The sequence below is a fragment of the Echinops telfairi genome, unplaced genomic scaffold, assembly GCF_000313985.2.
Source record: "Echinops telfairi isolate 266 unplaced genomic scaffold, ASM31398v2 ScPeMD7_22;HRSCAF=79, whole genome shotgun sequence".
NCBI classification, from domain to species: domain Eukaryota; kingdom Metazoa; phylum Chordata; class Mammalia; order Afrosoricida; family Tenrecidae; genus Echinops; species Echinops telfairi.
In genome coordinates, this window is record NW_022103919.1 from 7,875,358 (window position 1) to 7,901,415 (window position 26,058).

The 26,058-nt window shown below is 49.4% G+C and overlaps 1 protein-coding gene across 1 annotated transcript in view; it reads right to left on the minus strand.

Annotated features, from left to right (window-relative positions):
• DDX31 (DEAD-box helicase 31) overlaps positions 1 to 26,058 on the minus strand; it is an 84,872-nt gene that overhangs the window by 12,649 nt on the left and 46,165 nt on the right. The window contains exons 17-19 of the mRNA XM_013007403.3: positions 24,771 to 24,849; positions 17,584 to 17,695; positions 10,371 to 10,542 (exon numbers count right to left, since the gene is read on the minus strand). Coding sequence (XP_012862857.3) covers positions 10,371 to 10,542; positions 17,584 to 17,695; positions 24,771 to 24,849 — 363 coding nt within the window. The remainder of the gene's footprint in view (positions 1 to 10,370; positions 10,543 to 17,583; positions 17,696 to 24,770; positions 24,850 to 26,058) is intronic.

Sequence of the window (26,058 nt, forward strand, 5' to 3'; positions counted from 1 at the left end):
CTGTGTACGTATGTGCTGCACGAGCATCCTCACACTGCGTGCTACAACCACCCAAGGGCACTCCCATTCTAGAGCTGGAGTGGAGATTCAAATTGAGGGATGTGATTCTTCCACGGCACTGTTTCCAGACCTAGAGGCAAACTGGAAAACACTAGACCCATGTTCTCCCTAAGATCTTTCTAGATGATTGCAGCTCCTTAATTTTTCCACCCCAGAACTAGCTTCTCTAATGGTTGCAAAAGGAGCCCTGGTGGCCTTGTGGGTTAAGTGTTGGGCTGCTCACTGCACGGTTGGTGGGTCAAACCCACAAGGCACGCCCAGGGAGGAAGATGAGCCCTACACAGGGTCACTCTGCGTTGGAATCAAGACCATGGCCATGGGTGGACTCCACATCTTCCATTATGTGCCACCCAAACATCTCCTGCTTGAAGTTCATGTCTTTGGTTGCACAGACGGCCAATTCTCAGCTCATGCTAACAACTATGATTCTAGAAAGTCACAGCTTCCCAAAAGGGTACCCGGAGAAGGGGAACAGTGAAGTGGTCAGGAGTGTGGGCTCAGGGGTCCCTTCAGACATGCAGCCACGTGACTGGGCACGTCTGCCTCCTCACTAGGAACTGGGGACGTTTCAATGAAATAATGTACACAAAGGACTAAGCACACACAGCTCTCAAGGGAGAAGATGCTGAGATTCCCAAAGAAGTTAAATCGGGAAAACGAATCCCAGGTCAGGGCTCTGAGGGCCCCATTCCCAAGCCGCGTCCCTTGTGTGGACTATAAGTCGGGAAGACATCACACACTGCAGACTGTCGCTGGAACATCAGGCCCAGATCTACGACGACATCTGAATCCATCTGTGCGGGCCGTAACAAGACGGCAAGGTTCTGGCCTCATTCCGGTAAGGAACACATGGATTCGGTGGGCTGTGAGTCAACAGGTTCAAAACGACCAGCTGCTCTGCAGGAGAAAAATGAGGCTTTCTGCTCCCGTAAAGAGAGATTCTCCAGTCTCAGGAACCCACAGGGGCCATTCTACTCTGTCCTATGGGGTCGCTCTGAGTTGGCGCTGGCTTGATGGCAGTGAACGAGGCAGTATAAGGGAAGAGTCCTGGTGGGCGTGTGGGTCAGGTGCTGAGCTGCGAACCCTGTCTTGTAGCCTGGAAACCCTACATAGCGTTGCTATGAGTCAGAATTGACTGGATGGCCCTGAGTCTGGTTTTACTGTAGAAAGGAGCCAACAGAAAGTGGAGATAAATTAGGGAATAAACAGTAATTCATGGGCTCTCTGGAAGAAGGGGTTTGAGGCTGACAAAAATCACACTGTGGGGAGCAAAGCCTTTCCCTGGAGTTGTGAAAAGGGACTCCTGGGGTCTAGCATGTCCCTCTTGATTTCTCAAGTCAAATGAAATGAGACGGGAGATATGTGAGCGAGGCCCGTCCGATGAGCCGGGGCGCCCCCCATTGCACCCGGGCTCAGGCAGGCTCTGCTAGGCGGCACGTCTTCAGGTGCCAGTGTGCAGAAGGCTGCAGTGCGAGGGGACGACTGTCTCCAGCACCGACCAGGAGAGGCTGGGTGGGTTCCTATTCTTTGTTGTGGGCCCCGACTGCTTGACTGAAAGCTCAGCCTGTGGGTCCTGCATCTGCGGGTGACCCAGGTGTGGTGGTGGCGCAGGGTCACTGAGACATGCCTCTAATCGCCTCATTAGCCGGATGGAGACGAGGGTGGGTTTGCTGCACGAGGAGGTAGAAAGCTGGTAATTGCATGGTGTCGGGGAGAAAGAAATGGTGGCCGAAGCAAAAGGCCACCTGGAAAAAGCAGCATGGGTCCAGCTGCAATTAAACCAGAGCCCCGAGAAGCGGGCCGAGAGGGGCAGGGGACAAACCTCCCCCGGAGCAGATAGCTGCGTCCGTCCACAGGGTGTGACCCACGTGGCATAACTCGATGGTCAACGCATGGAGCCAGTATACAAAGAGTCCCTGAGTAGCGACTATACTACACGCCAGGTGTTCTCGGCCCAGAAGAAACCCTGTCCCTGTCCTGCCATGTGTCTGACCCACGTTCCTGTCTGAATACGGTCTTCTTTTCCAGAGAGACTATTCAGTGTGAATTTCAGTCCCACACAGGGTCTTCGACACAGGTCATTAGAATATGCAGACTAAACAGTCATTTAGGGTCTCCTAGCTCAGCTTCGCACCACGGTTATACTGTGCTAGCACCTTAGTGCCGTACTGTGTTACGGAGGGCATCCTACTACCTGCCCTGAGCACCTCACTCTGTCAAGTTCCCCGGAGCTGCCCCTGGGACTAGATCTTTGAGACTTGGCAGTCAAGTTCATGGTCACCTCTTATCTTTAAGACTCTGGACTTTAAAATATAAGTAGTAATTTGACCCGGGCTTCTGAGAGAAGCAGAGGCTTTCTACTGCCACGATGATCTACCACCTGGGAAGCGCAGAGAGAGGGTTTGACCCTGCCCTGTAAGGTCACTGTAAGTCAGACTGACTCGGTGGCAGTGAGGAGCACACACAGCCTTCTATGAGGTTCTCTGTGTTGGGGTGACTGACATCATAAACAAAACCGATTTCTGGCTTCACCTCAAACCCACGGAGACTCCAGGTCTTCTGAGTTGGACCGTGGGCATCTTCATTCCGGCCGATGCTGAGAGAAGAGTCTGTTTCCCCAGAGCCCCAGTACATCTGGCCTCACGGCTACGAACAGTGGTCTGAACTGCCTCTCTGTGGTCTTCAGCCTCTGGAGGGCTGCTCTTGCCTTGCCAGGGTGGAATGGAAACCCCGATCCTGAACCTGCTCACTGTTCTGTGGGCTGATCCTCGCACCGCCTCAGGAGCAGCCTGGGAAACAGAGCAGGGACGCGCCATGCGGTGCGACCCACAGGGAGCACTGCTGTCCGCAGGGACTGCTTTTGTGCCAAGAGGAAGGACACTCCAACCTCCTGCTTGCTCTTTAAGGAGAAACTCTGACTGCAGTGTGGGAGGCAGGGCTCTGCAGACAGTGTCCTACCAGGGAGGAAACAGTGGCTTTTGGGGGACTTAGCAAACACAAAAAGAGGCATTTACCTCTTCTTGATATGTCCCAATACTACTTCTTTCCCTGTCTGTGCCTCGGCGCAGAATTACACAATACTTTCTGCTTCCCATCAGGCCCTCACACACACTTACTCTAGCACCCTCTGGGCAGTGCTAGAGGTACGGAAGTCAGAGCCGGCCGGCAGGTTCTACCCACGGACTGCACTCCAGAGCAGGAGACGGACTGACACCACCACCCGCAGCAAGGAAACCAGCCAACAGGACAGACACCAGAAAGAGGTGTGCTGGTGGCTACCTGATCAGGCCAGACTTCCCTGAGGAAGGAAGGGGCTCCGGAGACAAAGAGGAGAGGGGTACTTCCAGGCAAAGGTAGTGAGGGCACTAGGGTGTCAGCTGAAGTGGAAAGGTCAGCAGAAACCAGGCCCCAGGAACCTCGTGAGGAGGAGGGTTTAGGGATGTGGGGGGGCTCTGGCAGCTGTGGGAGCCAGGCGGCAGGAGACGATTCCAGAAGATGTGAGGAAGCTGGGGGCCGAGTCGTGCCAACTGCTGCTGCTGCACTGAGCAAGACGGACGCACGAGCAGCTCGTTTACCAGGCTATCCCCCCCGCTCGCCGGGTCCAGCCACTGCGCTCGTGTTTGGCCCAATCTGGCTTTTTACGAAATGATAACCGGCTCAATGAAATTGAGAAAATTTTCACGGTGGGCAACATTCCAAGTTTGCCTTCAGCTAATTAAGTGATATTAGGGAGGTTGTAAATGCCACATAAAAATTGGCAGGCAAGCTGCTCCTAATGATGAGAATATTGCTTTACAGGGAGATGCAGCTGCAGCTTCTTAGTGCTAGCCTTTATGGGACCTGGTCCGTGTTTTCAAGGTTGTTCCTGAGAAGTTGCAGGGTGCTATGAGACTGCCAGTTAGCCTTCTCCCTTCTAAGGGCCCTGCTAAGTATGGTGACAGCAGGAGACACGCCCCACACAGTCAGTGTGTCACGATTTTCAGTCAACAAGTGTTCCTCTTTCCTGCTGGGCCAGGCCCGGTGTCCAGCCCTTAGTTTCATCATCCGGTTACTTCCCTCTGGTGACCCGGCGAGGTTTGGCAAGTGCATTTGAGAGACCAGGGAACGGAGGCACAGAGGCCAAGGAACTTGTCCAAAGTGGCCCAGCCAGGACTCAAATCAGAAGTCTGTGGGAATCCAAACGCAGCCTCCTCATCACTGACCAACTCCCCCCGCCCCGTCAGCACTTAAAATGCCGGGGGAGGGGCAAGAGAGCGGGCCAGGGAGCGTGTAAACTTGTGAGAGTATAAACTTCTCAAGCTGGGATGCCTTATCCAAACCAGCAAGCTCAAAGTTCACAATGACTAAATGAAGACTGTGAGAACCATGGAGAACGGTTTAGCAAACGCTTTCAAAGATAACACAAGTAAAAAACAAAAGAAAACAAGAGCTTTGCCAAACTTCAGTGATAGAGTGTCTATGAGGGGGGGGGGGGGGGGCTCGAATGCCTGAGTCTAGTCTATGAAGGAGGACTGGCTTGCAAGTATGATTTCTGTGAGACTGTGATCTCATTTGAGAAAATCAACTCTTTCTAGCACTCTGGAAGGAGCAGAGGCTAAGGAAATGCCCTGTTGTGTCTGGTGAACACACCACGCGTTCATGGCCGTCCAGATGTGGGGGCAGAACCCAGCACACCCAAGCCCTCAGAACATCTGAATAGGGAGTACTGTCCCAGCTAATTGTAGATGCTCCACCTATTCGGTAAAAGCAGGAACTCCCCATGTTAGCTAGGCCCGGTTGAGCCAATGGATCGAAGCAAAGCAAAACTGTTTCTTTCAAAGAAGAGTACACAATTCCGACCCTTGCAAGTACTGATCATGAAGCTGTCCCAGGTGTTTCTGGTACTAAGGGCGATGTCAGAGCCAAAGGTTCAGAAGAGCCAAGCTATCGGCTACATCATTTGGGGAAAGGTAGTGCCTGAGCGCAGCGTGTTCACACGTGGTAGTCTCAGAACCGGTAGGCTCACTCCTTAACATTACCACACCACCAAGATTAAGGCACGCTCGGTTCTCCTCTTGAATCATTCCCCTCCCCACCCTGAGTGTCAGACAGGTAAGAGACTTGTGACCCTCAGTGGCATGCCTCTCACGGTTCCTGGACATGTCCTAGTACTGAGTGGCACTGCCCAGGCAGACACCTGGCGAACCTCAGAGGTGACGATCCTGGGTCTGTCTCCACGACTCCTGAGCGAGTGGCGGAGTCTGTCAGGTGTGTTACCCTTTGCTTCTCAGGAGCTGCTGGGTCTACACACAGCTTCCAACTAAGCACCGCACTTCACGGGAGACAACTACAGTTTGTGTGCTGGATGTTGCTAAGGGGGCACTCAATATTTCACCAAAACCACCGACTCGCTGTGTACACGTGTATGTCGGTGTTTGGGGGGGGCGGGGCTGGTTTTGACAGGTGTGTGTGTCGGTGTCAGGAGAGTTTGTGACAATGACTGTATTTCTGAGTGCAGGGGAAGGCATTTAGTGTTTTCTTTCAGCACTGAGGACTGGGAAGGTAGGCTGGGGTATGAAGACCTCATTTGTGGAGATGAAGTATGGGCTTTATTTTTCTGAGAAGTGACCGCGGAAAGGAAGGGTGGCATGGGGGATACACAACCCCTTTGTCACAGCGGTGTCTCCGAACTTCACCTGCCCTCAAGCCCTCTTTCTGACACCCCCACCTCGCAGATCTCCCTGCTTGGCATGTGACAGGTGATTCAAAGAAAGATTCTGTTTACGGCCTGATGGATTGGGTTTGCAGATATTAGAGGCTCTGCGCACAATACATCATTATTCACGGCAGTAAACACCATAAAATGGAATGCTGAATAGTTTAGGGAATCTAGTGCTATTATCTCATTCACCAACGCACAACACAAGGGGACAGCCATTCTCCTTGTCGACAGATGGATGGCAGAGGAGACGGTGCAGCTCCGAGCAATACTTGTGGCCTGTGGCCGCAGCACAGCTCGCCTTACTTTGTGGGCTTAATGGACTTGCTCTCCAGCCCTCAAAAAGCAGCAACTGACATTTGCTTGAGCCTTGACTGAGGTGAAGAAAATCTGTCAGGTTTTCTCTGCTGCTCACCCTGACCACGATTATACGGTCCATGTGCAGATGAGCAGCAAAGTCCTTCTGCCTTCAGGAGTGACAAGGTCTTCCTCCACCCTGCCCCACCCCCGACAAAAAAGTGGGGGGACCTACTGTATCCCTGCCTGCCTGTGCAACGCCGGCAGGGGTGGGGGTAGGAGGTAAGGAGTGTGAGAAATACCTTCAAAAGAAGGACGTAACAACAGAAAAAGTAGCTGTAACAGAGTGGTGACATGGCAAGAACAGAGAGTGGCATTGTCAGGAGCAGAGTAATCCTGTGACACACTGCTGTCACTCACCACCCGGCTCCCTGCCGCGCCAGCCAGACATCAAAGGCTGCCCCATACCATCTTACATGCTCTTTATTGGCTAATCAGCCCATTCTTCCCTAAATAAAGCCCTGTTAAATCCCCTGCTCACAGGGGTATAGTCGTCCTGGTGCCCATCTGCCAGTGAGGGTCAGCTAAGCAAGAGGCGGCACACTGCTCTCTCCCTAGTGGCTTCTCAAGGTAAGGACAATGCCGTCTCCAATCCCCCCTCCCCTCAGCCTCCCTGCCGCCAGCCCACTTTGCTTTCCAGGATCTGGGTGGGAGCTAATACATCCCAGGCTGGAGAGCCGCTATCCGGATGATACTTCCCACGACATTCCCAGTCAGAGAGGTAGGTCATGAAGAACAATGAAGTATGGGGACTGCACACACAAAGATCAGGGTCACCAGAACCTTGGGCCAGGTCTCTTCTTAGAGATGATGAACCGACGGCCAGGCGTTCAGCCTGCAGCAAGGTCACTCTTGGTGTCGTTACACTCACACACAATCCAAGTTAGGACGAGCAGACGCCAGGCACAGCACGCGGCCAAAGACAGGGCGCACTCTGCTGACTGCAGCTGGAATCCTGGCCTGGCTGGCTGTATCTGGGAGAAGATCTGGGAAGAGTCTTCTCCCTCTGGATGGGGGCCAGCAGAGAAGTCTGGGTACCGGCAGCTCAGCCTGGAATCTCTGGGCCTCTGCTGGCTGGGAACCACAGCTGGGCTACCCACTTCCCTTCAGGTACCGCGGTGCAGCTCACAGATTCACAGGACTATGGTCTAACAGGAGAGGGACACTAAGAGGGCGAGGGGGGGGAAAATTAAATGTCTTATAAATTCTAAAACGGGAATTAGAATTAGGCAACAACAACAACAACAAAAAAGCCATGCTGCTGTCAAGAGCTGTCTGGATGCCAGGTCCCAGGGCAGATCAAGTTGGATGTCCCTGAATCCTAACCCATCTGCTTTCTAGCTCGTGGTCCCCAGTGCTTCGGTCTGCGAGGCCCTGTACGGCTCAGAAGACTATTTACTGACATGTAGCGTCCAATTTTGTGCCTCAAAACCACCTTGCAAAGTAACTAAAACATGGGTGCTCGTCTTCGTTCTGTGGTTACGCACAGGAACCCGCGGTTCAACGTCCACACCAGGATGGAGACGGCGCTCGTGTTCCCCGAGCCTGGGACCCCTGGTCATTTCCCTCCAAACCAGCAATCCGCTCTCCCTCTGCCACGTCACACCGGACTGATGGCCCCTGAGCAATGCAGGCGCGGTGCTGGACAGGGAGGACAGTGTGGTGCTGCCTACCGATCCTCAGGGGCATGACTGTGCAGAGAGAATGAAGGCGGTGAAACCTCTGCCAAGGACACCCAAGAATCCCACAGTAAAATAGAAGTGAAAGAAAATTCGTTGTGCCGCCACACAATGAATTTATTCAATGTGTCCTTCCAACACAAAGGCTGCCTAAGTGATAATGGCAATTCTATCCCAAAGTTCCTCTACAAAAGGGCAGCTGAATGTAATGTTCTAGCTCCTGGCTTGGCTTAATTCTCTAGTGCTGCTAGGGCAGCACTACCACAAGCAGATGGTTTACCAGGCAGGAACTACTTACTCTCCCTCGGATCAGGAGGCGAGAAGCCCAAACTCAGAGCAGCAGCTCTCGGGGAAAGCTTTCTCTAGCTGTTGGTTCCGCAGGAAGGTCCTTGTCTCTTTTCAGCAACTTGTGAAGATTTGACTCTTTAGAAACCCAGGAAGGTGGAGGGCCGCCCTTTGAGAGCCAGCAGCTGCCGCTCTACTCTGAGATCTCAGAGGCTGGGGCCCTACCTGTGAGACCACAGCAGCTCTGCTTCCAATGCGCCTGTCTCGCCAGCTCCTACTTCCAGGTTCCTCGGCTTCTCAGCCCCTTGGGTTAGCCCAGCTTCTTCTCTCCTCAGCCCAGTGTCCTGTACGCAGCTCGTTGGCGCTACCAATAAATGCCTTGAGGCAGCCCACTCATTGCCGGCACAACAGAATGAGACGCCCAGTCCTGTGCCAGCCTCACAAATCGCTGTTCTGAAGCCCACTGCTGCAGCCACTGTGTCCAAGCCTGTCAGTGAGGACACCCTGCCTCTACCAAGCATGGGGTCTTTCTCCAGCGACTGGTCTTTCCAGATAATGTGCCTACAGTAGGCAAGACAAACTGAATCCTCTCTTCCATACTCTCCCAGTTCCCAAGCCAATTCCACAACAGCCCACCACTCTTCCAGTACCAAATTCTGAATTCTTGTTTAGTGCTGCTACCACAGAGAGACCCCGTGTGGGTGGCTTGAACAAACAGGAACGTCTTCTCCCACTGGAGAGTCTAGGAAGCTAGACGCCCATGTTCAGAATGTGGACTCTAGAAAAGGTGAAGCCTTTTCTCTTTGTTGACTCTGGGGGAAGATCCTCGTCTCCTTTCAACATCTGAGGGCCCAGTGTTACTTGAAGACCTCTAATCTCTTGGCATCTATCTTTCCGTGGGGTTTAGGAGGTTCTTAGCACACGGGAGGAGTCCTACATCCGAAGAACATGCTCTGCTCCTGGCCCCTTTTTCTCTTGTAAGATAAAAGGCGATAAGGGCCACAGTATACCAGGGGGGTGATTACATAACTGCTAAACCATTGAGAATCAAGGTCCAGCCAAGTGGACAATTTTTTTATGGGGGGGTGGGAGAGCAATGAAACAATTTAATTCATTACAGCTTCCCAGAGGTTCTAGGCTCCCGTGTCCCATAGAGCAAATCAACGTAGTCTGCCGAGGGAAATCATCTCCGAGTCTCAGGAAACCCTAAGATGGACTCCGAGCTTCTGTGGCAGAATTCTTGCGCTCCAAGTCGGACCCCTGGTCTGACTACCACCCGATGCCCCTCAAGCACAGCCACCGCCTATCTGCCAGTGAAGGCTCTGGGTGGCTATGATGCTTCCAGACTAAGACAGAATAGGAAGAAGAGCTGGCCGTCCACTCCCAAAGTAGCCAGTGCAAGTGCTCTGGATCACGGCAGCCCTGTCCTCCTGTAGCCGGAACAGCATGAGCTGAGGGCTTCCTGATGGCAGCTAACAACTAGCCAGTTCAAGCCACACCCTCTCTTCTTGCCTACAAGAGCGTGCACCGCTAGAGGCAGGTGTCAAAGTGTCAGGGAGAGTGACAGCTTGGGCTCCTGAGGTCAATACTGTTGTCAGGTGTGGTCAGAGTAATGCTCCCCTTGGATTTCCTGGGCTGTACCTTCCAAGGGAGCAAAGATCTGGTGATCTGCAGAGATCACCAGATCTTTGCTCCCATGGAGCTGCTGGTAGATTTGAATGATCGATCTCTGGGTTAGCAAGGGAGTGCTTGACCATCGTGCCACCAGGGTCCCAATACTAACTCCTTTGGACCATCCAGTAGGGGCTCTTCAGTTTCACCAGTTCCTGCAAATCTGTATCGCTCAGCAGGGGACTCAAACCCTCCCATATCACTACAACGGCAAAGCCACAATTGCTGATGTCATGAAGCAGGAGGAAGTCTTAGTCCAAGTCTGCTACGTTCCCCAGTGGCCTCAGCATATTTGAAGCTCTGAGCATGGCAAGTGCACTAGTTACTCGACTGCAACTCCTCTGTCTTGCTGCTCCTATATTCCCACCACATTTGGGCCTGAAAGGAGACTGCTGAATCCCTATCAGTCTTAAAAACATTTAAGATTAGGTACTTTTTATCTTGTTGCAACCACTTACATCGAGAGAAAGGCAGATGCCAGTAGCAATTTCGAGATGGAGGTGTTTTGGTTGAACACGGCAGCCAACTTTATCGTTTCACTGCTGCTAATCTGAACAGACCTCTCTGTACACTCATGGGCCCTTGAGCCACTTGTTACAGGGCAGGTCTGCTCATCTTACCTTCTCAGCAGCGTTGCTTTCTTCTTCGTTAGAGTTGACACACTAAGATTTGTGGGGGCATCTCTTAGCCCAAAGCTCTTTGCCACATGGCCGAGGTGCAGGCACCGGACATGGAAGATGTGTTTCAGCTCCCTGGGGTAGGTTGCGTAGGCTCGGATGAAGGACTGCAGAGCTGAAACAGAAAGGGAGACAATGGGAGCCCGACCAGGCCAGCTAATGCGCGCAAGGGGCTTCCAAGTATCTGGGAAAATCCCATTATCTTTATTTCCTTTGTCCACGAACCTTTTCAAGTCCCTTGTAGATGAACAACCTGAATCCACATTTGTGTCTGCAATGCTTCAAAACAAAACCACCACAACGAACCAACAACATCCCAAATCTCAACACCAGAACGGAATGATCATTTAAAATAAAACCAAGAAAGTTTAGATCTCACTACATGGCGAGGACTCTGCTCTCCAGCAGTGCCCTGGGGCCTCGCACAGCACCTGGAGTACAGCATGCATTTGCCGTGTAAGTGAATGGAGGGAGAATGAGCAAAGATGCTAACAAATGCGAAAGTGAGGAAATCATTAGACCTTCGTACGAGGAACCTTGTTTCCTACTGCAATTAAAATACGCTGGACTCATTCATTCAGGCAAATGTGAAAAATATACAAAATTCAAAAAGGCTGATTATGATTACGCATTCAAAGGTGGAAGAAATGAAAGGAAAACAGGATCTTCAAATGAAAGTTATTAAACATGTAAAATAGTTCACGAAACAACGGGTTCATCCTGAGCTTGCCGACAACTTGGAGGTGTTCACCAGCGGCTCTGTCAGGGACACTCCGTCCTATTTGAAAGCCATGAAGAGGGCGCCTTGTCCTGGAGCGTTCAAGGGCTGGACAAGGCAGTTCCCAGGCAGGTGGAGGGTTTGCATTCCTCAGAGGAAAGATGATCCCATGCCCAGTTCGCCCCTGAATGCCTTGCAATCTCAGTGAAAATGAGGTGTCTGAGTGAAAATGAGGATACTGTAACAGGGCAGAAGGGACTTGTCCTGAAATGCAGGCCCTCACCTGCCCAAAGTCTCTTGGACCTCCAGTTGGCTCTTCCCAGGCCACTCCCCCTGCTGGAAGGAAGCTTGAAACCCCAGCCTCCCTCACCTGGGCTTTGTTGAGCCACTGGACTGGCACGTTTGCCCACAGCTTAAGCAGAATATCCCAGCAGCACCTGGAGATTGGCGTTTATGAACAGTAATAAAAAGTGTCATTTTAGCAGATCAGCTCCGGGAAGGATCCTGAGAATCCATCAAAGCTCTATTTACTGAGCAAAGTGAACTCCTTTTCCCAATCGATGAGAAATCATAACCAAGGCAACTCCTCTGCACCTCTCTCTTACGGCTGTGCTTCTGCTCCTTTTTAATAACCGGGACTGGCTTTTCCAAAGGAGATCTTTAACACTTCAAATGGACTGTGCTGTTTGGAGGGTTCTGACACCACGCTCCTCTTAGACACAAGTCCTCGGAGATGCGAGCAGTGACCCAGGTGGTTTTCCTCGTTGCCTCCCCCACTCCCTACCCTGGTCTAAAAGGCCCAGGCGCAAAGCAAGCCAAGTCTAGGCATTTTTTGCTTTTAAAATCTGTTATCCAAATCTGGGCCCAGCTCTCCTGGTCTCACCCCACTCTTCTGCTGAAGCAGATTAGGCCCCTGGCTTCCGCCTGTGCTCACCCCTCTTCCTGAGGATGGAAAGCTTCTGTCCCAACAGACTTAGGTGCCCAACTAACAGCTGTGCAGGGATAATGAGTGTGCCAAGAACAGGCAGGAAGGGCTTTCTCCCTCGACAACTGGCGAGGCAGCATTTCACACTGCATATTTTCACCACACCTCCTTGCCCTCAGACGCCCGTCTCACTGGGGACGACAACTGGCTGTCCTCCCCTACTGCTCAGCTCCCACGTTTGGAGAGCTCAACGCTGCGGGGTTCCAGATGCAGCAACAGCTGTTCATCGGACTTTCCAAGGGGCAGGAGGTGGCTCGAGATGGCAGTTTCTAAATGTGCAGAAGGAGCAGGGGAGACAAGGCCAGCAACACAAGTGGAAAGAGGAGCAATAACGGAAGGAGAAGCTTATCTGAGATGATGGGTTAAGATACAGCTAATCTAATCAGCAAGATCCGTCATGGTGATATGGTGGTATGCAGAGGACTCAACACTGTCTGCTGAAAAGTGAGGAGGACTTGAAGCACGTGCTGAAGATCAAGGATCGCGCCTTCAGTATGGATGACAACTCAATGTAAAGACCAAAATCCTCACACCTGGACCAACGGAGAACACCATGACAAATGGAGAAAAGATTGAACTTCTCAAGGATTTTGTCTTGCTTGGATTCACAAGCAATGCTTACAGAAGCTGCAGTCAAGAGATCAAACGATGCATTGCGTTGGGTAAATCTGCTGCACAAGACCTTTTAAAACAAACAAGCAAACCTAACAGTGTTGAAAAACATCGAGAGGTTACTTTGAGGACTAAGGAGTGCCTAACTAAAGCCATGGTATTTTCTTTAAAAAAAAAAATCATTTTATTAGGGGCTCATACAACTCATCACAATCCATACATACATCAATTGTCTAAAGCACATTTGTATATTCGTTGCCCTCATCATTCTCAAAGCATTTGCTCTCCACTTCAGCCCATGGCATCAGCTCCTCATTTTTACCCCATCCCTTGTTGTTCCCCCCTCCCTCATGAACCCTTGATAATTTATAAATTATTATTTGTCATATCGTACACTGTCCGACGTCTCCCTTCACCCACTTTTCTGTTGTCCGTCCCCCAGGGAGGAGGTTCTATTCAATCACCTCACAAACATGTGAAAGTTGCATACTGAATAAGGACGACATTAGAATTACAGTGCTGGTGAAGAATACTTAAAGTACCACAGACTGCCAAAAGGACAAACAAATCTGTCTTGGAGGACGTATGGCCAGAGTGCTCCGTAGAGGCTACAGTGGCAAGACTCATCTTAGAGACTTGGTGGACAAGCTGTCAGGAGAAGCCAGTCCGTGGAGAAGGACTCCATGCTTGGGAAAGCCGAGGATCAGGGATAAAGAAGCAGGCCCGGGCTGAGCTGGACTGACTGACACAGTGGCGGCAACAATGGGCTCAGGCAGGGAACCATTGTGAGGATGGCGCGGTGTTTCCTTCTGTTGTGCGTGAGGTCTCTCTGGTTCAGAACTGATTGGATGACACCTTACAACAATCAGAAGGAGCCCTGGTGGCCTGGGGGTCACATGTCAGCAGTTTGAAACCAACAGGCACTCTATGGGACAAAGTCAAGGCTTTCTACTCCCGTAAAGAACTGCAGTCGCAGGAACCCACAGGAGCAGTTCTACCCTGTCCCACAGGTTCACTAGGAGTTGGAATTGGCTCGATGGCAGTGGGTTTCGGCTTGGAACTACAATATTTTTTTGTCTCCAATTCCCATCTCAACAACTATTTAAAGTAGATCAACTAGGGGAGATAGATCTTTATATACCCCACTTGGGTATTTTGTCCTTTTCCATGCAAAATAGAACTGTTTCTGGATAAGGAATAGTAGTAGCTTATGGACGGATGGGAGCCCTGGTGGTTTAGTGGTTTCGCATTGGGCTGTGGTCCGCACGGTCGGCAATTCGAAACCACCTGCAGTTTCACGAGAGAAAGGATGGGCTTTCTACTTCCGTTAAAAATTACAGACTCAGAAACCCTCAGGGGGCCACTATGAGTCAATATTGACTCGAGGCAGTGAGTTTAGTTTTGGTTTTTATGTATGGATGATCTCTACTATCAAAGAGGTAAATAGGAGCTATACTCTCACTCCTCTCAACCGACTCCCAGGTCAGGACAGGGTAAAGGTCTCCCAAGTGGCACGTCAACAGCGACAACGACGTGGGAGGTGAGGTTTGTTCTGCTTCTCCTAGAAAGAGGCCTTTGGCAGAGGACCCAGCAGACCTCTCCCTCACAGTGAGAGGATTATTGTCACCCTGGGTTAGGACTCTCTTGATCAGAGAAGCACCCCCTTTCCCAAGCACATGCCAGGCCTGTTCTTCACGGGGATCCGAAGATGGAGATCATCAAACTGCAGAAGTGGTAATTTGCACACAAAGGGTTCCATTTTCTGAAATTTGTGTTCAGGAGCATGGAAGGCAAACTTACAGAAGAGCTATTTTTAACACTTGCATTCCTAGCTAAGAAATGCACAACACGAGAGAGAGAAAAGGCTGATAACTAACTGCTCCTGAAAACTGACAATTAAATGCTACCATTAACAGTGACTGGGTCAGAAAAATGCAAAAGGAAAACAAATGCATACTTGGCCCCATTTCCAACTAGTATTATTTTTTTTTACCATAAAGGCAAAAGCCAGCTGCTTTGTTAATAATTCATGAGGTGGGCTCTGAAATGGTATAAAAGGAAAGCCAGTCAGTAGTGGAGAATTTGCATATGCAGATAGAAATACCAAAGACAGGCTCTATTTCTGGGGTGGAGTGGCTGATCCTGGGTTGGAAATGTAATACTTTTAGGGTGGTGAATCTGGGGTTATTCCCCCAGACCTCCAGCGTTCATAATCTTAATAACTGGAGTGGAGATCCAGCAGAGAGCTTTCTATTGGAAGTGAGCGACCGAGATCTTCCAGAGGCGGTTTCTTCAGAGCCCACCCTCCGTCAGTCTGGTGTAGAAATCAATTAGTGGACGAGAGAAATAATGTGTTTATTTCTTTGTGGTACTAAGCCATCGTGGAGTGGCTCTACTCCAATGTTCTTTAAACAAAAGCTAAAGAGCTCTGCTTGCTCCTTGGCATTAACAAGTTCAATGTTGACAAGGAGGAGATAAAATGCAAAAACCCCACATTCTCCTAAATGCAAAAAACCCATTCTCCATATTCCTTATAACTTTTCCTTTGTTGACCCCAGCCATGCTGAAATAGTTGTATAGTCCCACAAGAATAATCAAAATACCTGACTGATACCACAATCAAAGCCAAAGATCATGGCGTGAGTTAACGAACTCTTTTTCACTGTGCTTTATTAACCCTGAAATTCAGCAGCATAATACCTAGCTATGTTCTCGATTTGCCCAAGTTTCATCAAATGACCAAACTGCCCAGCTACAGGAGGGCAGACAGTCTATCCTCTTGAGACGGCATGCTTCAGTACTTGTTTAAAGGTAGGTCCTCAAGATAACCTTTTAAGGATTGCCAGACCTACTTTGGGAAAATGCTGGGAAAGGGTATTATTAGAGAGAAAAGTCTCAAAGAATACACACCAATACTGAAAGATCAGTGGGTTATGGGGCAGTTACTGGGGACCTCATCTTTCAAACCTGTGCAGTGCTGAGTTGGTCCAGTTTTTATGATTGTTCTCAGAAAGCATCATTGCATCCAAAGCCCAACCCACGCCACCAAGTTGACTCTGACTCACGGCAGCACTATGGTTTCTGTAGAGCAGGGGTCCTCAAACTTTTTAAACAGGGGGCCAGTTCACTGCCCCTCAGACCTGTTGGAGGGCCGGACTACAGTTTAAAAAAAAATGATGAACAAATTCCTGTGCACACTGCACATATCTTATTTTGAAGTAAAAAACAAAATGGGGCAAAAACACCCAGCGGGCTGGATAAATGTCCTCGGTGGGCCGCATGTGGCCTGCAGGCTGTAGTTTGAGGAGCCCTGCTGTAGATCTTCACAGGAGCAGACGGTGGGTGCTGAAGCGCCCACTTTGTGTTTAGCAGTCTGACCTCTAACCCACAGTGCCACGAGGGCTCTCTAACATCTATAGCAGGTACTTAATCGTAGTCCACTAAGCCGATCTGACCATCTACAATAGCCTCCTAGACAATCTCCTGTTAACGTCTTCCAGCTTTTGTCCTTGCCCTGCTGGAGTCTAATCCACCGCATTAAGATGACCTCTTTCAAATCGAATGTCAGATCTCGGCTCCCAGGCCCTCAACGGTCCTAATTTCCCATGGGGTCAAACTCAGTCTCTAGGACAGCCTCCAAGCCTGACACAATCCGCCTCTTGGGGCGCCTCCCCTTCTGCTGCCACACTGCCTGGAGTTCCTGTGCTCTGGCCAAACCCACTGACTGCAAGGCCCTTCCTTCAGAGGGCTGATGGCCATCCTTCTCGTCACAACCATGCCAAAGCCTCACTCCAACCCCTATTGAAAACACTCTGCGTGAGGCTCCCTGTCCCGCCAGCCGCTGGCTCAACCTTCTCTATTTCTGTTCAGGGCTCTTAAAGCAGACCGGCTAGTCTGTCTGACTGTCAATGTGTGTAGGTGTGCTTAGCTGCTCACCCACCACAGCCTCTAGAACGCTAGCTTTACAGAGCCAAGGATCAACTTTCGTCTGTTTTCATCCCTGATGTAACCCAACACCTGGAATAGTGCCCAATCCAATAAATGTTTGTGGAGTAAGTGATGCAAAAACTATGCTCCTAGTCATGCAAAGAAAAGGATGTGATATTGCTTAAGCTAGCCTGGCAATGAAAAGAACTGTGGACCCCACAGTGGTAAGTTTCATCAGTACACACAAGGCAGTCTCCAGACAAGGCACAGAACAATCCACTATAAAAGAGTACTGGCTATTGAAAACCCCTTGGCCCCATCCCCACCCTTGCTCTTTTTCTCAAAGTGAACAGTAAGTCCACACTTAATATTTGGTGTTCCCTGGAGCCAACTTAGCCTATGAAGAGTCTGAATATTAAATTCACACCTCTTTTTAAAATTTCCTAGGCATTGGGTTTATGAACTACGGGCCAGCCCAGCCCTGTTCTTTCTCAGTTTTCTTTTTGTCCTTTCAACCAGGAATTCCCTCGTCTAATGTTGCCCGTCTTCACCTTCATCTCTAATTCCCATCCCCACAAAGAGTTCTACTGACTTGTCATCTCTGGTTCTCAGAGGAGGAGAAAATCGGATCCCTAAGACCCAAGTTGTTGGGTCAAAGCTCCAGCCCTGATGTAAGCCAAGATAAAGCCTCATTTGTGCAAAACACGAGGAAGGCGGAAATTAACATTTAATATCATCTTAAAGCCTTCCGTGCCTGCTTCTGAGCCCTGCAGAATTCCGGAGATTGATGGCTTTGGCCGGTGAGCAGAGATCCCTGGCTGGACTCTCAACCCATGTGGAAGGGGTGTGAGTGGAGGCGGGGGAGGTGTTCTGCTGGGCTCTCTACCCCATAATCATCTTAGAAATCGACTGACCTTTTTTGGCCCAGGAGACCCTGCTTTCACTGGAGTGCACGTAATCTTCAAACACCGTCTGCAAGACTGTGGCTCGCTCGCGGATTTCCTGGGGGCCACCGGCACGGGATTTCTGGGAGGGTGACGGAAGGATTAAAGGAAAGACAAGAGTTAGAGTCAGGAATAATGAAGCAGTTTATAATAGATTTAATAACAGTAAAATCACACAGTAACCACCTAGGGGCCAACAAGGGTAATCCTCTCAATATTACTGCGGAGGGAAAAAAAGAAGAAATAAGAGGAGCTATAAAGATGTTAAAGTCAAGCAAAAAGGAGGGTGGCATTGTGAGGCAGCAGGTTGGTGCTGCTTATTTATTTACCTATTGACTTCCTTTTCTTCCTGGGCTCTGATCACTCACTCAAAATGAGAGACCCTTATTTGAGACTCATGGGAATTTCCCAAGCCCAGTTCTGTAATTTATAACACCACTGCACATAAGCTGTTTTCAAATGAGTATTTTACCTCTTACTTAGGTCTTAAATCTTTCCCACTCCACATGCGGACCAATGAAACACTGGTGATTCCTTTCCAAGAGGACTTGACAATCACCTGCCCAAAAGGTACTCCACTTTTTTCCCTTGAACAGGAGCCCTGGTGGCAAGGTGATTACAGGTTGGGCTGGAAACCAAAGGTTAGCAGTTCAAAACCACCAGCTGCTTCTTGGGAGAAAGAGGAAACTTTCTACTCTCCTAGAGTTAGTCTTGGAAATCTGCATGGTTACTCTGTCCTGTATGTGTCAAAAGGGACTCAATAGCAGCGAGTTGTCTTTGTTCCTTTTTAAACCCTGGAACAGCAGAGCAGCCTTAATTCCAAGAGAGGTTCGGCGCTCTCAGTGTGTCCGGCTTATTCAGCGTCCTGTAAGCCGTAAGCACAGAGTGCCTACGTGTGCAGAGCTCCGGGCAATTCCAACCAATGACACTCCAGGACTGCTGGGATCTTTGCAGCAAACGGCCCCCCAGAAACGGTAGCTTCTACATCACTGTTTGCCAGAGTGGACAATACTGCCCCCCGCCCCCTGGTGACGACGGGGCGCTGGAATGAGCCAGAGGGGCTGCAAAAGCAGATCCCTACACTTGACCCTGGGCTATGGTCATCTATATGTACCGAAAGGCCCGAAAGTAAAAACCAAACCAAAGTAAACCTGCTGCCACTGGGTCACTTCTGCTTCCTAGCAAGCCTGCAGGGCAGTGAAGTGCCCGGCGGGCTCCTAAGGTGGCAGTCTTTACAGAAGTCGATGGACATAACCGACTGCGGATCGGCTGATTGGTTTAAACGGCAGGCTCCCAAACTTATTTGACCTCCTTCCCCCTTTTCAGGAAAAAAAAAATTATTCAGTGTCTCCCCACCCCCCAATTAAAAACTTTTGTACTGTATCCTATAATCCAGGATAAAGTGTAGGCACCTGCTTTTGCAACCTCCCCCGGCCCCCCTGGATCATTCCAGCATCCCCCAGGGGGGCAGTCACACTGGTATAAACAGTAGACCTTTTGGTTGGCAGCCAAGCGCATAACCACAATACCACCAGGGCTCCAAAGAGGAGAAAATGTAAACAGACAGTGAGTTTTTACCCTCTCAACAGTCATAGAGAAATGACTCCCTTTCTTCACCTCCCCACGGAAAACGAATGTTTTTGGTCCTGTATCTTATAACACACGTGGATGTTCCCAAGGAAAGGTGATAGCCAGAGGGCAGTTCCTCCAACCCGATGGGGCTCACGTGCAGCCCACCGAGGCAGGGATCACCTGAGTGGTGGGTGTTATTACCCAGCCCCATCCTGGGCACCGGGAAAGGAAGGGGTGCGATCCAGTTCATGCCCCCTTTAACCTCTGCAGGGCACGGGGCTGATGCTTGTGTCTGGCTAACTGGGTCTACCCTCAGCTGAGATCTCCTCTCACTTTCCGGGCCACCAGAGGAAGAACACGGGATTGGGAAGAAAAGCCCCATCCTCTGGATCGACGCTCATCTCTGCATTAATAGAGACTTAACAACCTGCAGATGTTTTTAGTTTAGTCAAATCACTGCTGTTCCTGTTTGGTTGACAACAGCCTCGCTGGTTTCACGGCACATGGTCGCCCTAAGGGTTTTTATCCGCTCAAATGTCAAGAGGAAAGTCACTCAGGAGCTGGGTTACGAAAGTGGACATTTGCTATTGTCATTAACAAGGATTCTTTTTTACCCTCTTAACTGATGTGAAAGGCAAACTTTTCCCCCTCCCTTTCAGGGCCCTCCTTTCGTTAAGCCACCTCAGCGGCGCGACTGTCACCTTCCTGGTGTTTTTTTTTTAATATGAATGTGAAATTAGCGAGGATGCCCTTTCCCCTGGCGGACAGAATCCTCTGTTATTAAAAAGTAAAGCACTTTAATAATGAAAACTTTTCCCTCTTTTTCCTGTGTTTTAACTGTTTAAAATTAATGAGAAGGGCAGAATGGTTGTCAAAGCGATATTGAAAGCCGGGCATCCAGGACCGAATAAGCACAAAAATCCCTCTAGAGTGTTAAATAAACAGAGCTCCAGCCCTCTCCGAATCCTCTGTTGGTTATTGTATACATTCTGTAACGGCGCTCAGAATAGATCTGAGAGCCAGGGAGGCAGAGAGGTTTCAGAATTCCAATAAAGGCCTCAAATTAAAGACAGCCTGGTGCGAATTCCAGGAGAAAATTAAAGAGACCTCAAGCTTAAGTGACAGGTGACTTGCCTGTGTGTCACAACTGTCAGGGGATTTAGTGATAATATGGCAATATATTACAAAGGGCTTCTCTTATTCCCCCCTTTAGGTTTCAAAATGAGGCATCTTTTCTTCCCAACCAAAAAAAAAAAAAAAGAGAGAGAGATTACATATACGAACACATATGTAATGCGAGTGGGTATACAAGCAAAGGGGGGGGGGAGTGATAAAACTCAGTTCACGTGTTTAAAATGATGGGGTCGGTTTTAGTACAATCTAGGAAAAAGTTAATGGCAGAAAACATACTCTATTTAGGAAAAAGCATTTCGTACTCCTCCCTTCTCCCCACCCTCACTTCCAGAAATACTTTATTTTAAAATGGCTCCTCTTGAGAGTGAATGAGGTTTTTTTCCCGTTGTCTTCTGGGGAGGACAGTATAAATTTAAACTGAAGATAGAGGGGGCAGAGCTATATCCACCCATCTCCAGCCCCAGACAGGCACAATCCTCCCGTAATGAGCGCGGGTCAAACCCCTGCAGGCACATGAATACCCGGCAGGACGGGCCCTCCCACCCTCCTCGACACATAGCTGTAATGAAGCTCTCTTGCAACCCGCGGACCATGGGCAGTTTAGAAAATTACATTCCCACCTTTCTATAAGCACCCAACAGCCCTTGATCAGTAAGAGCCGACTGATCTTGGCGGGAACAGACAATCAAAGAGGACGGAGCCAGGGGCTCCTGATCTTCTTTCACAGCTCACAGCGCCAGAAATGGTTTTTGGTTTTTGGTTAGGAAAAGTTTACAGGCATGCATCACAGGACAAACCAACAACACGTGTGGAAAAAACACGCGTTGGTGGGTGCTTGAGTGTGCGTATCTCCTGAGAAGATGAAAAACGCACACGTCATCAAGGAGCAAGAGGTTAAAGCAACAGGGGGGCTACCAAACTAGTTTCCCTGGAAAAGTTTTAGCAGGGGGGCATGGTGGTGTGCGTGTGTTAAGAAATGTGGGCCTTGATACTGCCAGCTTCCCAGATATTTTAAAACTAAGTGAAAGGGTTTTGTTTTAATCACTGTATTGCCAAGCTGAGTGTTAGCTCCATGGTCCCAGAACTTTCTCAGTGCTTCCCAGTCAGGTTGAGAGATCAAATTTATTCTCTTTGTAGGCGGGTGAGCATTCACACACCCAGACGCAGCTATATAAATTTTATATACCGAAATATGAAATATACATTTCACAGATGCTTCACTCACTTTTTTACTGTTCACAGAAGCCTAAAAATGTGTGTGCCAAAGGGACATTTACAGTGGACTTCAATCGAGCGGGGTGAAGGAGGTGGCCATTATAATGAGGTTTCTGGCTATATGTGTAACAGCCTTAACTACTGAGCCCAGCCTTGTGCATATGGCCCACACTGAGTACAGCAATTAAGACCTACAGTATTTCTTACGCAAAATGGAATCAGAAGTTGTGTGTAGGAGCTACTCCATTCCTCCTGTTATTCGCATGGATCACACACATGAAATACTCCAGAGGCTGTCATCATGTAATGTAGTCAATTAGTAATGTAGTCAATTCAGTTTAAGCTTTTATTTTTCCTTGGAATGAATGTTTCATTTCATCACATAAACCAATTCTTTAACTACAAGACCTAGAACCTGCACCTGCATGGCTGGTTCTGTTTTGTAAGGTAACCAGCTGTTTTAATGTGGGTGCGATTCCCCCCACGCAACAGCCCCACTCCAAACTTTAATTCAAATCCTTCCTGGGCATCAAGTCCACCAAGCCATGAGCTTGGGGCTATGATGAGACAAAAACTGACTTTGCTTGAACTCTGCCAAGCACTTTCTGCCTCAGTTTCCTTAAACCTCAATGCGGCCTGCAAGGTAGGCTGTCTGCCTCATTCTAAAGATGAGAAAACTCCGACTAGAGAGAAGGTACGGTGCCCAAGGTCAAAGAGCTGCTACTAGTGTAGCAAGGAGTCAAATCCATGCTCACCACACTCTGGGTTAGGACTCCTTAGCCATGATCTTACAGCCACTCCTTACAAGTCTCAAGAAGCCTTCGAGGCTGGCCTTAAGCCAGGGCAAAGTTTAAGGAGAATTGATTCTGCAAGGCCACAGAAGGGCAGATGTGTGAGGAAAAAAAAAAAGGTAGGTGTGTGTGCGTGCACTAATGGCTCCTTCCTGTCAGAGCAGAGGGAGATGCAGCTGCTCCATTCCTTCTTTGGGGAAATGTCCTTCACAAGGGTGGGACGCCCTTCCACAGCTTCCCGGGGGATGTGCAGATGCGCGCGGTGATCAACCCCCTGGAGAGAAAGGATGCAAGCTGACAGCACAGCTAGTCCCCGACACAGCCACAGCAGAGACTAGATTTGGTCAAACTTTTAACATCTCATGTTGTAGTTTCACTGCTTGCTCTAATTCCTGGGCAGAAGGCAGGTGCATATGTTCCAATGATTATGATTTAGCAAATCAGGACTGGACTTCACGTCACTGAGGATGGGCTCTAATTCCACACCTGCTACCAGATGATAACACTGCATGATGATTAAAAAAATAACAACTTTCAGTATCATGCCATCTACTTAGGGCTTTTGGGCTATTTCCCACTCGGTCCTCCAGGCTCCTTTTGACACTTGAAGGAACCGGGCTTAGGAAGAGCACCACTTACTCACAGTCATGTGGCTCAGGTGTGGCAGATCAGGAACGTGACCCTCAGACCCATGTTTTAACTATGCTGCCTCCTCCAATCGCTCTCCAGGTGCTCCCACTGGCCCCGTGTGGCTTTCCTGGAGCCACGTTAACTCTCTGTAGGGGCAATTTGGAAAAATAATCCCTAGTGGGAGATGCAGTGTCAGGTAAGGATTGGATTGTTAACCACAAGGTTGGTGGTTCAAACCCACTGCTTGCTCCTCAGGAGAAAAATAAGGCCATTTGTTCCTGCAAAAGTTTACAGCTTCAGACACACCATGCAGATCAGGGGTCCTCAAACTTTTTAAACAGGGGGCCAGTTCACTGTCCCTCAGATCCATTGGAGGGCCGGACTCTAGTTTAAAAAAAAAACTAAGAACAAATTCCTGTGCACACTGCACACACCTTATCTCAAAGGAAAAAAACAAACGGGGCATGCAGATAATGTCCCTATGGGTCAACTCAATGATGCAATCCAGTGCCAGAGGGTTTTGGCAATAAGAGGTACTTTTTAACATTCTTAATTGACCTCAGTGAGGCTAGCCCCTGCCTATGCTAGTCAGCAGTGTTGGAATTACTGTTAGAAAAGGAACGTGTGCCTTCTGGCATTCAGGCTAACAGTCGCACTAGTCTCAGAAGAACAGCAGTATGCCACGTCCTGGGAGTCTCTCGTTCCTGGTCAATTCTCTTGGCAACAAACTTCTACGAAGAGATGATGCACGGTCTGAAAGGCCACCTGGAATAAGTTGTTGATCAGGTGAACCCTAAATACCTTTGTTAGCAGGGGTCTCTGGTACAGTGCCAATTGCTGCCCGTGTTTTATCTCAAATTCCTCTGCCAGACACCGTTTGAAATGACCTAACTTACAAACAAACAAACAATGAATTCCATGTTCTTCGCTGAGCTAATACTAGTGGAGCCACATTGATATTGTAGGTAAACACATACTTTGAAGTTAAGACTGACTGACTTCAAATCCCAGAGTTAATGATTCTGAGTAAGCCCTGTGAAAGGCCCTTAACCTAAGCTTCAGTTTTCTGGTCGTAGGGTTGCTATGAGCATGAAAGGGTGTCCGTCTTGTAGTGTAAAGAGCTAGGCGGAGGCCGGGCTGTGAAGCGCCCTCAGGGAATCGCTGCTCTCTCTCCTTTGGCACTCTTGGAAGAAGAGCACTTCTAGGAGCGTCAGTCAATCTGGTCCCGCCTTGGGAGACTACAGATGCAAATAAAGACAAAAACGAAAGCACACGAGAAACTCGAAAGCCCAACATCTTGGCTCTGATTTTTCCAATCTACCCTCAGTCATCAGCAGACGAATGTAAGTTATGCAAGTAAGTAGTATTTCATAGGTAGAATTACATTCAGCAATACTGCACACGGTATTGTGTGCACCTGTCATACATCGGTAGGACACCGAGGCAAGGCGAACATGACTGCTTGGCACGGGTGCAGCCAGGGAAAAGCAGCAGGACGTCAGGACTGTCCACAAGTGCTCCGGAGCTCCAGATGGAACTGCATGAGGAGAGAGAGCTTTCCTCCCAATGATCGCAACTTGACCCTTCCTCTGTGTATAACACCCACACACAGCTTAAAAGACGGGTGAACTCAGTATCCGAGACAGACATGTTTGTTCTCCCATTCCACCATGGATGAATGACCACAGTCAGTTGTCCTGGTTGGTAACCTGGAGAGACCACTGGGCCTGACCATGCAACGCTGCCCCACCCTCAACTCTAAGTCAAGAAATGAGCCACGCAGTGAGCAGCAGGCACAATAAAAACAAACCCTACCTGGTTCCATCGCTTTCCATGAAAACAATCATCCCTCAGCAAGACGGACAAAATATCTCCCAGCTTCATCTCAGAAACACTGTAAGAGGAGGAGCATATCAAGGTCATAATTTCATTCTTTCAAAAAAACGTCCCAAATCTGGATATATACAACTGGCTCACTCGTGAGCTAGGGGTGCAGGAAGTAGAGCCACACCTGAATGGGAAGGAAATCCCTTCCTCAATCCTCTCCCTGAGGATTTGGACAGAAGGGGACTCTTGGCAGGGCCAAGACTCTTGAACCTTTCCTTCCTTCAGATGAGTTTCAAATAGGCAATGTTTAGAATTTCTCCACGGGGTTCATGCCATTATTGCTTACTAAATCTTACATCGGAAATAGGCAGACCTGCTTAATGAGATACCACCTTGGTGATAGCTAAAGTTGACACTACTGAAAGACAGACACAACTATTCCTTTAGATTACATTAAAAAAGAGGGGAGGGGTGGCTACTACAGACCCTCCCCTCACAGGGCGGGTAAACAGCTCTGAGAAAGCTCACAAGTTAACCAGTGACCAGAGCCTCTTGGCCTCGCAACCATGAAGGCCTGCTGAGGACCAAATGCTCCCTCGAGGATCCAGAGCTCTGTGCACACTGCCGAGACCCAGACGTGAGGCTTCCGTTTGTGGGCAGGAGCCGTCGGAGCGAGAACCGAACAGTCCACCTTTCATCCAACTGCCTGGGAGGCCACAGTGCTCCAACGGAGAACGCACGTCTCAGAGACGGAGGAGCACGTATGAGCTGTGGAAAACACACTTCTCAGGGAGAAGGGGAAAGGAAAGGGGGCGTTCTTGGGGGAGAAAACAGATCATAAAATGATAAATGATTTTTTTATATGTTGTTTTTTTTGAAAATGTAACAGCAAATTAAAACATGAATATGGCAACCTCTTATGTGGGAGAAGACACTTCTCCCCCTTTCCCCCCAAAGGTTAGTCTGACAAAGCTATGAATGAACACGTCAAGGCTTTGACAGCGCTTTCCCTGAAATGTGTCATCTCTTCCCAGAGCCCCCCACCCCCACCCCTCCACGTTCTTGCTGCTGCCAGCTCCCAGCCCTATGGATGTGGGGGCTCTCGTTACCGCGGGAAGAGTCACACAGAAAAGGCAGAGGATGTGCTGAAAAGGGGGGGCGGGGGGGAGTCAGAGGGAGAGGCGCCTAGCTTCGTGGAACATCTATTTTTCATACGAGAGAGAAATGTGCTGGCTATTGAGGTGGCCTCTTATTTCCACCTGGGAAGCTGGAGGAG